General features: G+C 37.6%; 1 protein-coding gene across 3 annotated transcripts in view; it reads left to right on the top strand.

Moving 5' to 3' along the window:
• The window catches only part of LOC107715796 (AMME syndrome candidate gene 1 protein-like), a 30232-nt gene that overhangs the window by 7898 nt on the left and 8180 nt on the right, over window positions 1-14154 (top strand). For all 3 annotated transcript variants that reach the window (XM_016522000.1, XM_016522007.1, XM_016522016.1), the window contains exon 3: window positions 6110-6224. In XM_016522000.1, the coding sequence (XP_016377486.1) occupies window positions 6110-6224 (115 nt within the window). The remainder of the gene's footprint in view (window positions 1-6109; window positions 6225-14154) is intronic.

The raw sequence follows: 14154 nt of genomic DNA, 5'->3' as shown, positions 1-14154 counted from the left end.
GTTTGTTTTTTTTACAAAATGAGATTTAAGACGAATTATAAATTAAATGTGTCCTTTTATTATTGCTTGGACAAAATGCTGCACGTTTCTTTGTGAAATTGAAATATAACACTATAATAATATACTAATATAGCACTTGCATATTATTGCTCTTTTGTTGGTTTTGATTGCTTCTATTGTCCTCATTTGTTAATCGCTTTGGATAAAAGCGTTTGCTAAATAACAAAATTTAAATATAATGTAAATGTAAATAACAAAACAAGCCCCAAATCAAATAAATAAGTAACACAAATCAAATAAATCTCTTCATATAAACAAACTAAGGCTTTGTCTGTGCTCTTTCCCTTTAAAATTAGAGGCAACTTCAATCGATAGTAGTATAAAAGAATCAACAGACAAAATCATCTTTTCTTTAAGATCAGTGGTTTCCTGCATAATTTTAAACCGTTCTTGTTGAGTGTATTCAATGATCAAAACCATTAGTTCCAAAGAAGCTTTGTTGAGAATTTCGCACCATTTGGTACAGAAGTCCTCATCATTACGACCTAAAGTCGATACATTCTGGTTGTGCAAACCTCTAGGAATTCTCTTCGCTCGCACATATTCGCTCAGGGTTGTACCGTGTAGCTGTAATCGAATCTCTTTCATATATAGAAACTTCAATTTCTTCATATAGTCCTCATCCATAGAGATTGGTAAATCTGTGGGTCCAGAGTCCAGAAAAAGTATATGTTCTATATCCTCATCGGTAAAAAACGGGTGTGTGCCTGGATATCTGTAAGGCCCCTGATTTCTGCAAAGGTGGACATAATGTCACCGACCAAATCCAAGGGTGGGGCTGCAACGCCAAAGAGAATACAAATGAAGAGACTGGAGAAGCATAGTGCCAGACACAAGTCTCAATTAAATAACTACATGAACTTCTGGCAGTGTGTAGATCCTCAAAGATAAAAACAAAAACAAATAAGATCCGCACACGAAAAATGGTCCAAAAAAGCTCACATTAATTTATTGTCCAGAGGCCACAAATAAAGTGCAAAAGTGCACATTATTTTCCTGAGGTCCACTTAAGTTAGTTGCATTGTTTGACATGGTTGCTGCTTACATGATGAAGCCAGCACTGCCGTTATCAACATTATCACTCACTGAATTTTTTGCAGGGCTCGATTTGAGGGGGATGACATCCCCCTTTGTGAAACAAATGACAAAAAACATCCCCTCTGTAAAACCACCATCGTCTTTAGATTAATAATGTTGTTGTATGTAAAACATGCAAATTAAATATTGAAATTCTCTATAATAATAAGAATGTACGAACTACATGACATCGATTGGCCAATCAGAACTTGTATATTATATATTATATATTATCGTATATTATAACGAGCCCTGCACAAGCTAATGCATGTCACCTAGCATTAACATCCAATTCATATCTGGATAGTATTTAGATATTTTTATTTAGAGCAGGGATGGGCAACTTTGATGAGGGCCAGAAAATTTTTGTCATTTATACCAAGGGGCCAGATTTCTAATTCACACTCAAACATTTTACAACGTCTTCCTTAATATTTTCTTGATTGAGGGAAATCAATGTACAATTAATCCAATGTGTGCGTTTTTTCAGGTTTTAACTTTAAAATCGCAATTATGCTAATTCAAATGGACAACTTCATCGACAAGCAAATGTAAACATTTAAATTGCATTGCCTGTAAATTTGCCAGTGGTCCTATTTCTGATTAGTAGCCTACAGAACTTTCTCAACATAACCTGTAGGGCTGCCCCCTAATAGTCGACTAACCTTTAGTCGACGAGAAGAGGCTTGGTCGACCAAAATTGTCTTAGTCGCTTAGTCGCAGAAACAAAAAAAACAACAGGAAGTAGTGCGGTAATGCAGTCTGTGACGAACCGATCGTTAACGGCTGGATTTTGTGGTATTAAAGGCTCATTAGCATGATTTAAATGATTTATTAATAAAAGTGCAATTAGTCGACCAATGCTTAAAATGAACGACTACTAGTCGACCAGAAAAATCTTTAGTCGAGGGCAGCCCTAATAACCTGAAAGTGCTTATTCAAAAACATATTAAATATACATACCAAATTCCACATATTACTATTAAAGATATCTCTTACTGAATATAACAATTCAGTGCTAAATATCCATAGCATTCTACCCCCACAGACACATGCATTTATCTTTCAGTTCAGACAACATTCACACTTTCAAAAAGACATCTCAATGAGAAACTTGTGGCCTCTCCTGTTGATGCACAATTGATTCAATGTAAATCTCAAAGTTTGTACAGCCAACTTGCAGTAGCTGAAAGAGAGTGTCATCTGTCAGCCTGTTTCTCTCTTTCGATTTAATGGGCTTCATTGTTGATAAACTACTTTCACAGATGTAAGTGCTGCCAAACATGCTGTGCATTAACAGTGCAAAATCTCTGAGGGGAAAACAGGACTCGGGTAGTAGTTTCCAAAATTCAAGCCCCCTCTCATTACGCTTTGCCTGAAAGAAGGGGTCAGACTGAAGCTCGCAGAGTTCCAGGCTGCTCACTGACAGCTGCGTTCAGGAAAGTCCTGCATGTCGTGAAAGTCCTGGGAGCGAATTTTGAATCGCTCTTGCAGACTTCCGATTTATTTTCTATACTTGGCAAAAAAAAAACCTTGCACTCCGGAGCATCTTCGCGCATCTCCTTGCAGACAGGGAAGTGTGTCAAATTTACGGAATCGGATGAAAATCCGTTGTGAAAAAGGTTACATTTGCGTTGGAAAGCGTTCATTTGCACATAGATGTCTGAAACCGTTTGGACCCATCCTTGTAACGGTGTGTTCAGATTATTCAGTAAGGAAGGCCATGTCACAAAGAAATTCTGGATCCCGTTGTTTGCAGCAGTAAGTGCTTGTGTCCGACTTAACATTGTCCTCCAGAAACAAAAGGATATCGTTGTGCAGTGCAAATAATCTTTCCAGACTCTTCCAAAGGCTCATCCATCTGATGCATCAGTAAATCCCCATAAGCAGCACTGACTTCATCCAAAAAGACAACAAACTTTCTGTGATTGAGCACCCTGTTTCCACCTCGAATAAGATTAGTGACTTTCATCATTACATTCATGACATGGCCGAAGTCCAGAGTCTTTGCACACAGGGCCTCCTGTAGCAAATAATATTTGTTACTGATCACGTAACATAAGTTTATTTTAGGTAAGTTACATTGAAATACAAATAAGCCTATTAACCTGATATATTATGCAGTGCAGTACTGGACAGTTATCATCACTCTTCCTAAGAAGCCCAGCGAGTCCAGATTTTGTTCCTTGCATTAATGGTGCTCCGTCAGTAACAAAAGCAGACAGTTTAGCAAAGCCGCCATACTCCCGTACCGGATTCTTAACAGCTTTGAAAATATCCTCTCCCTTTGTGGTGCTATGTAATGAAGACAAGTTTAACAGCTCCTCTTGAATATCAAAGTTCTCTGTGATCACTCTTGCAAAGATCAGGAGCTGACTGACATCTGTCGCATCTGTGCTTTCATCCAGCGTAAGAGAAAAGTATCTGCAATTGTTGATTGTGTGTTTCGACTTTTCTTGGATTTGACATTGGATGTCAGAAATTCGACATGCTACTGTTCGGTGTGACAAGGATACAGATTCAAAGTTCTTGGCCATTTTCTCATATCCAAATGCTTTAGCCATCTCAATCGTGCACTGCTTTATAATTTCGCCCTCTGATATAACGTCTTTTTCGCTTTCGTAAGCACAAGTGAAACCACATAAGATGCCTTTAGTGAATCATTTAGTAATGATTCTTGCACCATCATGCATTTGGCAAAAAGGTTTTGCTGATGATATAATTTACCTTTTAAATCTGAGATGAGAGCAACTCTGGCATCACCGATGTATTTTTCATACAGTGGTGTAATGGCGACTTATCACAGATTTTGTTTCCAAACAAACTAAGCACATGGGGGCCCCCTTGAACTCGGTAAAAATATATTTTGTTTTCCATCTCGACTGGAAAACACGATTTTCGTAGTCAATTTGTCTTTTCTTTTTGCTCATTTTCGGGATTGTTCACATTAGCGCACACATCCTACTATGCTGTAATTACTACGGTGATCACGGTGAGAGGCAGGAACTAGCGACTTCTCCTGGTTTGGGTTAGAATTAACATCTTACATAATCTTGCTTCTCAGATGTATCAAAATTGACCAGAGTAGGCTATAATATGGTACTGGCCACCAGTTGCCCATCCCTAATTTAGAGTGACTAGATCCAATCACAAAAATGCATGGTTATTCCAGTCAAGTGCAAGTCAGTATTCTCAATGCAATTCTCAAATTCTTAGAATTTTTTCCCCATATTTTTCCAAGCCCTGTTGGATATTTTTGGTCAGTCATTCATGAAGGAATGTTTTGTTTTTATATCCTGCATGCCTACTTCCTGAATATGCCTAAACGTGCCAAGAGCTAACAAACCTTACCAAGAACTTATCATGTTCAGTGCACACACTGATGGAGGAATAGTCAAGCTTTAATCAGCTTCTCATGGTAAATGAAGTAGTGGAGAAAAACACAAGCAACAGTGGACTTCTGGGAAATGTTATCATGGTATATGTTCATCAGGACGGCTACATGGAGTACAGAGCAATTGATTTGAAAGTAGGTGCGTTTTGGCACAGCTCTTAGCAATGTATTTGAAAACCTTAAAAATAAAAATAAAAAATTGTCTTCATTTAGTCACCATCATGCCATCGATCCTGATCCCATGGTTCCCTGAGGAATGGCAGAGCACCCATAGAAAAACATGAGATATTCTTCTTTAAACTTTAACCAATTAAAAAACTGATTGACATTCGGGAGCCTCTCTGATTGGTAAATCTCACATCGGGTCCCTGCGGGTGGTAAAACACGTAAATGCCTTTTTAGAGTGGCTAGTTAAGTTTAGTTCATTTTGTTCCCAAAATCATCCACTAATCTCAAAAAATGCTATAATGATGTTGACCTTCGTTCATTTGTTATTTAGGGTTGATACCCACTGGCAGAAAACACCTATGCCTCATGCCATTCTAAGATTGATGATCAACGCACAAACATGACAGAGCATCATTATATGAATTATATCATTATATGAATAATGTTATTTTGCTGTAAATGTTACAAAATAAAAATTTATATTCCAGTGAAATTTCACAATCGTCAATATCAATTCCGATATTTGAGCAAAAACAAAACAAAAACAAAACAAAAACAAAACTGTCAACCATGGTCCAGATGTTCCATGATAAACCATTATAATGTTATTAATGTGTTGCCATTTTTGAATAAACCATGAATTATATCATTATATGAATAATGTTATTTTGCTGTAAATGTTACAAAATAAAAATTTATATTCCAGTGAAATTTCACAATCGTCAATATCAATTCCGATATTTGAGCAAAAACAAAACAAAAACAAAACAAAAACAAAACAAAAACAAAACTGTCAACCATGGTCCAGATGTTCCATGATAAACCATTATAATGTTATTAATGTGTTGCCATTTTTGAATAAACCTTTTGGAGCTAGACACTAGATTCCATTGATTTCTAATATTTTGTTTGGTTGGCAGCCACACAAAACTGGCTGTGTATTCATTAATAGCTTGCAAGATGGCCATTTTTACCAAGAAATGCATTGGTGTTCACATTTGAACGCAGTCTCCTGTTAGTATCACAGCTCTTGGGAACTGGATTGAATCAGCTACCCATACTACAGAAACGCTAGTATCGTTACTGACAGAAAAGTTGCCAAAGGAAACCCACATTCTTATTCCTCCTCTCACTGTTGATCTTTCTTTGGTGATGGATTTTCCTTATGGAGTCTTCTCTTTCTGAGACATTATCACCTCCTCTCCTGTGTCTGCCCGTTTTTTGTGCCTATGAATCTAGATAAACTCAGTAGTCAGCTTCACTAGGTTGTTAGGCAACTAGTCATTCTGACTGATCCCTAGATGAATGTGTGTAGGCATTCATACTCATAAGTACTTGTTCACTGAGATTGGCTGTCTACCCTAGTAGACTTTTTTAATTGTAAATCTTGCCTTCATGTCCTCTTCACAGTGCCCTTAAAGACAGTCGCTTTCCCCCCATGACGAGGGACGAGCTGCCGCGCCTCTTCTGCTCAGTGTCTCTGCTCACCAACTTTGAGGATGTTGGTGATTACCTAGACTGGGAGGTAAGAGCGCAGAAGCTATTGCCATCTGTTATTCACAAAATTAAACAAACAAACTCTCTGTACACTTAAGGGTTTTTTGCTGCAAGCATTTTGGTTATAAATGTCACTTACCACTAAATAACTGTTCCCTGAAGAGCTAAATAGGTGTCTGTTCACTTTTAGGCCTTGTCAGTTTAAACGTTTAAAGTCTGTCTCATGTGGTCCAACAGAGATTGGACCACCATTTGGAATGGGAAGTCTGAACTGCTAACCTGACCAGGCCGCTAGAAAAAATCTTTAGCATGATATGCAGGGCTTGCAAAATTGCTAGCCCCGACGTCCCTGGCTATTGTGTTTTCCACTCGGGCTACCAAAATGTATCACCGCCCTGCCTGACGGGCTATCTTTAATACAGGGTTCCCGCAGGTCCTTAAAAACTCTTCAATTTAGTTGTATTAAATTTAAGGCCATAAAAGTCTTATATACCTTACTTTGTATAAGAAAAGTCTTAACTGTAATTTCAAAAGGTCTTAAATTTGGGGACGGAAAGACAAGAATCGCTGTAATTTAATTGAATAAATATGAGCTGTACGTTTCAAAGTCAAAACGCGGCGCAGTGTTTTTGTATGAATGTACATCTGAAGGGAACTGACTGTCTTCAGGAAAAACTTTAATGGCATTTTCATTTCATCTTTCCAATAATGCATGATAAAGCAGCATTTATGAGTGCAACGCTGCTTTGTGTACAGCCGTTACCGGGGAAAACCACTGTATTTCTGCTGTTTCAATAGACTCACCAAGTGGCTGAAAAATAATTTGCATCACTGATCATACAGATCAGTGATTTGCCCTTTCTGTAAGCCCTTCTACTGTTTTTGTTCAGTACAATGTGAAAATCGACCCATATTTTTACACAGAAAAAACACAGAGTTGTAAATGTGAAAGAATCTAATGTGCCTTCTACTAGTGTTAATTTCGTTAACGAAAACTATGACGAAGAATGTTCATCAACGAGGTGTTTCCCCTGACGAAAACGAGACGAGGACGAGACAATAATAAGGTCATTAAACGATAACTGAGACTAAATGAACATGCAATATCATTGACGAAAAAAGACGAGACTAAAATGTAGTTAAAAGAACAAAAACTTTAACAAAATATTTTATTTTTGTTGAAAAAAGTGGAGCCAAAATATTTCAGACTGCTGTACAAGACTGTTACGTGAGCGTTCATGTTTGCAGTTGCCAGATATCAAGACCTCAAATCCCCCAATCAGAACTTTTCTGTTAAATGGATACGTACTCTGCCCAGCTTTTTACTTCATGCAATCTGTCAACCATTCACACGCGCTCTCTCTGCGGAGGCGCCGTGATCTGAAAACACCAATATACAGTACTGTACAAGTAAGCTGGAGTTCAGGGATCTCTATTTAAGGTATTTTGCTTAAATGAAAGTGTCATTCAGCCAGTCTGTGTTCTGACATGGATCTCGACTGTATTGTTTGCGATAGTGGTTGCCAATTGTAACGTTACTTACGCAACCTCTGTGCAGCAATACGTCTTTTTGCCGTTGTTTTAAAAGAGAAACATTAATGCAATTTGGAATTATTGGAATTACTATTAGAAATTTCTCTGTTATGATATTTGAGAGTAGGTTTTTGTTACACCAGTTTTCATCACGTAGACAGGGCGAGTGTATATCTGAAATCTTTGGTGTTTATTTAGCCTCTAATTGATATCCTGTTATAAATCTGTACACTAATGTTAGATGAGGTAAAATAAACCATGCATACGAGTCGGTATTCTATAGATTTGTGCTTATTGGTGAAAGAGCAACTTCTGATGAAATGTAAAAATAAATTTCCCAAATGACAACAATCATTGCAATTAAAATTGAGCAAAATAATTTTTTTTCTTCATCATTTTAACCATTATACAGTATGACTAAAATATGTACGTTAGTCTAAAACTAGACTAAAATTCTCAGACATTTAGTCGACTAAAACTAAGGACAAGTTGACTAAATATGATGAAAACTATAAGTTACATTTGACACAGGACTAAGGCTAAATTAAAAATAGCTGACAAAATAAACACTACCTTCTACAAATCTAAACAATTAAGACATTTTTATACAACAGTTTTTTCTGGTCCTCGAATCTGATTGGCTGAGAGGAGTGCGATATTCTATTGATATTGGAACGCGAACCGTTTCACCGTTTATATCACTCCGCTTGCAGTATTTCTCACAGCGAGTGTCATGGCAGACGCCCAAATCCACTACAATTTTATAAATATGTTTTTTTTGTGTGTGTGTGTGTTTTAGTTTTAAGAGTGTTTTAGGCGAGAATGTACTTGTTTAGACTTCAAATATGCAGTTAGTTAATAAAGATAACATCTATTTGAAAATTTGCTTCGTTTTTGGAGATGTGAGCTCCAGGGCGTCAGCGGCCGTTCAGCGCTCATGAACCCGCTGAGAGCAGCCTCACCTCGGCCAGCTCGTCTGGAATTTGCCGCTGGCTCTGTCTCTATTGTGGTTATACATGAGCTATAATTTGCTATAAATAGTTTTGCCTTTTTACTTTTGACTGAATTGCCTAGCAACTTTTATGATGGCTGTTGTTGTTCTTTATTGAATATAATTATTCAATAAATAATATTTTATATAAATAATAGTAGTATTTTATAATAGTATTTAGTATTGGGTAATGTTGTGAGGGTGATTTTAGTAACATTATTCCCCCATTAGACTGTTTTTCTGAGTGAGTCTGCAGTAAAGACTTTTATATTGAAACAGGGTTGTAAACAAGGAAGTTCTTTTTACTTTCAACAACAGCTTTTGAAAGCTTTTTGACATGAAGCAACTCAACGTTCCTTCGTTACTAGTTCTAAAGTGATGTTCTCGAATTAGTAACAGAGGCTTGAGCTCAGCTGTTAAACTGTCAAACTGAGATTTGAATCTGTGGCGGAAGTAGTTCTGCACAAAAGGGTTTTTAAAGACACTCCGTTATTGTTTCTTATGTATTTACACACTTGTGCCGTCGAACTGTTGCATAAACACAATATCACACTCTCAGCCGTGAGATATGGCTGTATTATCGGCACGCTGTGATTACATACGGCCAAATCACAACCGTGCCAATATACAGCCATATCGCACTGCTACTCATGTGATATTGCTCATGTTTTAAAATAATATAATAATGTACATGTTTGACTCATCCATTTTCTTAATGGTTTAGAGGCTGAAATGTGGTGTTTATCATATTATGAGATTTTTTCTTTTGTGAAAACCTGTATTTGAACTGTAAATCTGTCATTTTACAGTTTAATATTTTACCATAGACATTGCCATACCCTGTTCATACGTTATTCATTTGTATTTTGTCTTAAAAAGGGTCACAAAAAGTCTTAAACTGATTTTTTTAAATTCTGCAGATACCCTGTAAATTGTGAAATAAAATTCCTTCATTGATATTTCAACTCCTATCGAATTTTCTATATAAAATTTTTTATTTTTTTTATTTTCAAGCGTTGACTGTCTTACAAATGTTATGCTGGTTTAAAGAGTCATAAATGAAAATATAGCTGCAAGCAGCGATGATGGGCACAAACATCGGTGCCACCGCCACCATGTGACTTTAGGAAAATAAAGCACAGTGGGCACATGCATTTAACCCTCTGGTAGTCTGTGGATGTTAGTGGCCAAAAAAGAATGACGTCAGGCCCATTCCCTCCCCACGTTCTCCTTTTCTAAAAAGTTTCCAGAAGACACAGCGACCACTTTACCCAAGAGCGAAACAGCTTCGAGATTAGGGATTACTTTTCCGACTTCTTATTAGCAGTTACTAATCCCAATTGGGCTAATTGCTTTGCGTGTAAAATTGCTATCTCAGGGTCCGTGTGATGCGCTGGGGTTGTATGGCCTGGAGGGTGATGCCCCCTGAATTAGACCACATCCTAAATACACCTCATTAACACGGAGAGGATTTACAAGTTATCTAAAGGAGGAATCAACAGCCAGGGCACAATTACAAAGTTTAGGGCATTCTTTTTGTCGACCATTTGGAACAATAAAACTGGGTTAGTATGCAGTGCAGTGTCTTTGCAACTTTCGAATAATACTAAAAAAAAAACAGAGTAGCCTACATTCAAAAATGAATATTTTAAAGCGGATTATTGAGTATAATCGGAAAAGACCAAAACACAGATTAGAAGAGCTAATTGTGGAAACATTTGGAGGAGTAAGACAGAAACTCTGCAGGGCCTGAACAGGGGCAGAACTGTTTATTATCCGTTTCCACTGAGGCTTCTTTTTACTCCTCGGCAGTGTCGTTTGTCTCCTTTTTGTGACACAGTCAGGGACGCGGTGGTTCTCAGGGGCTCTCATTCACCTCCTAGATAGTTTATTGATGAGCTTCGACTTCTTCCTAACTTTGCATACGTCGGGGAAAGTGAATGCAATTATTACCGTGTCTTTTCTTTAATCCCCTCGTTTTGCACTCTTGTAGCCGACACTCGCGACTCGAGCTACGACTGTACAACCGAATAAGTGAATATGCGATAGATAGATAGATAGATAGATAGATCAATGCACCTACTTGACATCAATTTGCACAGTTTAGACATAGGCTATAATTATGGAAATAGTATCTAAGTTTAAGATACAAAACACCGAGTTACAGATTTTTTTTGTAGATAGACTTCAACGTGGTGGCTTATTTACTAGAGCTGATACATTAGCAAAAATCAAAACGTAATATGCACTATCCTGCTTGAGCTAATTTACCTCAGGGACCCGTCAGTTCCTGGTGATTTTATTTTATTTGCGCTTTAAAGTCACACACCACCACTGTTGCAAACACAAAGCTCTACTAGACAGAGGTCTTCACTGTTTGCCACTCCTAGGAACAAGCTGTAAAATTAGTGAACAGTGAAATTAGGGGAAAAAATCCGGCCACGTGGAGACGGACCTATCCTCCACGCGCAGATACGGTGCAAAAGCGCGTGAGTGTCAACAAAAGCACGTGGAGAGTGTTTGCGTTTGTTTTTAGCCAGTTGCACCAGGGACCATTTGCAAGTGCACTTAATGCACAGAGCAAACAGGTTCTCCTTTTGAATTCACAGCTGTCAACAGGTTGCTTTCTTGTATCCGTGTCATGGAGGGCCAGATCTCTCAGGACCTAAAAGCCTCAAGCAGCAAACAATCACTCAGGAATATTCAGTAAAAATGCAGATTTTCGTGGGAGAATTGCTGTAACATTTTACAATAGTGTCCATTTGACACACATTACATGTTCAAATAATAAAAAATGGTGTCAGAAACTGCTAGTAAATTCACAAAAAATTACAAAGAAACGGCAAGTAGCCTAACAAATTGAATCAAACGCTAAAATGTAGAAAAACTGTAAAACATACTCCAGTAATCGGTCTTTTGTGGATGTTAGTGGGCAAAAAAAATTTTTTTTTTTTTTTTTTACATTTTTCAGAATGGTATGTTACTTGATGATTTTAGTCACACTTGGGAAAAGACTAAAGCCATACCTTGTACCTCAATAGGAAATTAAAGGAAACCTGTTTAAACAAACAAATCAGAAAAGCTGGTATTTGTCACGGAGTGCACCACAACTCTGAAGCTCTGAGTCTGAAGCTCAAAACAACTTCAGAGGTGAGACACTTTCAAGATCCGCTCACATACTCACAAGCGCAGCCCTCAGCCTACAATGTTGACAAATTGTCTGGCCACTGCAGCCTGTTGATGGACAGCTTGCAGATTTGCGTGATCAGAGAGTGAATCTGGGCTGTGCAGAATTAGCTACTCACTGCATTCTTGCTTTCAAATGAAGCACAGGCCTACAGACTTAGCCTTGCATTATACTGTGGAAGCTTGATGATTCAGGCCATGCAAACATACGTGTGCTTGCATGGGGACACACTCTCTTTATACACTGTCCTTAGTGACCAACAACAGTGCAGACAGAAATGCGCCCTGGGTGAGGAGTGATGATGATGATGTTTTGTGTATTGTGCTTGCATAATTTTTTTTTTTTTTTGGTAGTGTTTGCAGAGTTGGGGGATGTTAGTTTTACAGCGTTTTTCCTTACTGTTAGCTGACTGAGACTTTCATGCAGAGTGGTGTGCTGTACTTGGCTTGCAAGCATTTAACAGCCACATCCAGATAAAAGACATTCCCACCTTAAGATCACAGTTCAGTTTGGGGACCAATTCTCACTATTAACTTTTGCCTCAATAAACTTTTAATTTGCTGCTTAATAAAAGTTACTAAGGCAGTTAAGTTTAGATATGAGGTAGGATTAATAGGATTAGCCCTGTCTGTGAAACCAGGCCTTAAACTTACAAACTAAATCAACCTGTAATCTACACTTTTTTTTTTTCTTCTCTGCTTCGTCTTCCTCTTAAAACCGTATGATAGGATGTGCGTCATGCAGAAATCAGTCGTCAATCCTCTTGCCACATCTATTCTGCATTCTTTTTCTGTCTGTTCACACAACCATCTTTTGTAGTTCTGCTGCCATTCCATGAGCATTCATGCCTTTTGTCAACAGTGACCGAATTCAGAGCTAGACTGTGTATACACAAACCCAGAGGCAAAGTAGTGAACCGGAAGTGTATCTCTGCTTTAGGAATCATTCACTAGTAGTGTTTGTCATTGCAAGCATCACCATTGCTCGTACCTATGGTTAGGGATTTGAACAGTCAACAAAAAATTTGAACAAAAAATCCCATGGAAGTATTCTTCAGAATTATTCGGAACTTTTCATTATTGCGATTATGTAAGCATCATGTAAAAGCAGTAGGATTAAGGGATCTAAAACGTGGTCATGCAGAATAAGGCATTAGTATGTGCTTTAAGTACTAAAACAGCCAGTATGATAGTAATATGCATGCTAAGGAACTAGTTAATAGTGAGAACAGGTCCTTAAAATAAAGTGTTACCCACCGTAGTGATAAATACAATGATAAAAAAATAAAAAATCCCATTTCAAATCAGTACATGCAATGACAGACGTCTTATGTTAATAATTGTCGCTCAAAAGTTGTTTAGAAAAACTAATGTTGTCCGATTAGTCCAAACTTATACTCCAAACATATACCCCGGGTTTCACAGACAAGGCTTAAGCCTAGTCCCAGACTAAAACTTAATTCTGAGCTGTTTCAACTGAAAGAAACTTGCACTGATTGATCTTAAAATATATCAATGCCTTTATTTTGTCTCAAGATGGACACTAGTAATGTTTTTTTCTAAGGCATGTTTATAAAAATTACTTAAATGTCCTAATTGAACTAAGACCTAATCCTGGTTTAGTCTAAGCCCTGTCTGTGAAACCAGGCCTTAAACTTACAAACTAAATCAACCTGTAATCTACACTTTTTTTTTTTCTTCTCTGCTTCGTCTTCCTCTTAAAACCGTATGATAGGATGTGCGTCATGCAGAAATCAGTCGTCAATCCTCTTGCCACATCTATTCTGCATTCTTTTTCTGTCTGTTCACACAACCATCTTTTGTAGTTCTGCTGCCATTCCATGAGCATTCATGCCTTTTGTCAACAGTGACCGAATTCAGAGCTAGACTGTGTATACACAAACCCAGAGGCAAAGTAGTGAACCGGAAGTGTATCTTTGCTTTAGGAATCATTCACTAGTAGTGTTTGTCATTGCAAGCATCACCATTGCTCGTACCTAGGGTTAGGGATTTGAACAGTCTGATTTCTTTAAGTGATGAAACAGATGAAAAATCCCATGGAAGTATTCTTCAGAATTATTCGGAACTTTTCATTATTGCGATTATGTAAAAAAGCATTAAAAGCATTAAAGGGATCGTTCACCCAAAAATGAAAATTCTGTCATTAATTACTCACCCTCAAAACCCGTAAAACCCGTAAGACCTTCTTTCATCTTCGGAACACAAATTAAGATTTTTTTGATAGAAT

This window comes from Sinocyclocheilus rhinocerous, unplaced genomic scaffold (genome assembly GCF_001515625.1).
Source record: "Sinocyclocheilus rhinocerous isolate Xijiao unplaced genomic scaffold, SAMN03320098_v1.1 scaffold1967, whole genome shotgun sequence".
Taxonomy (NCBI): domain Eukaryota; kingdom Metazoa; phylum Chordata; class Actinopteri; order Cypriniformes; family Cyprinidae; genus Sinocyclocheilus; species Sinocyclocheilus rhinocerous.
The sequence above is the reverse complement of the archived record's forward strand: the minus strand, read 5'-3'. Positions and strand labels throughout refer to the sequence as shown.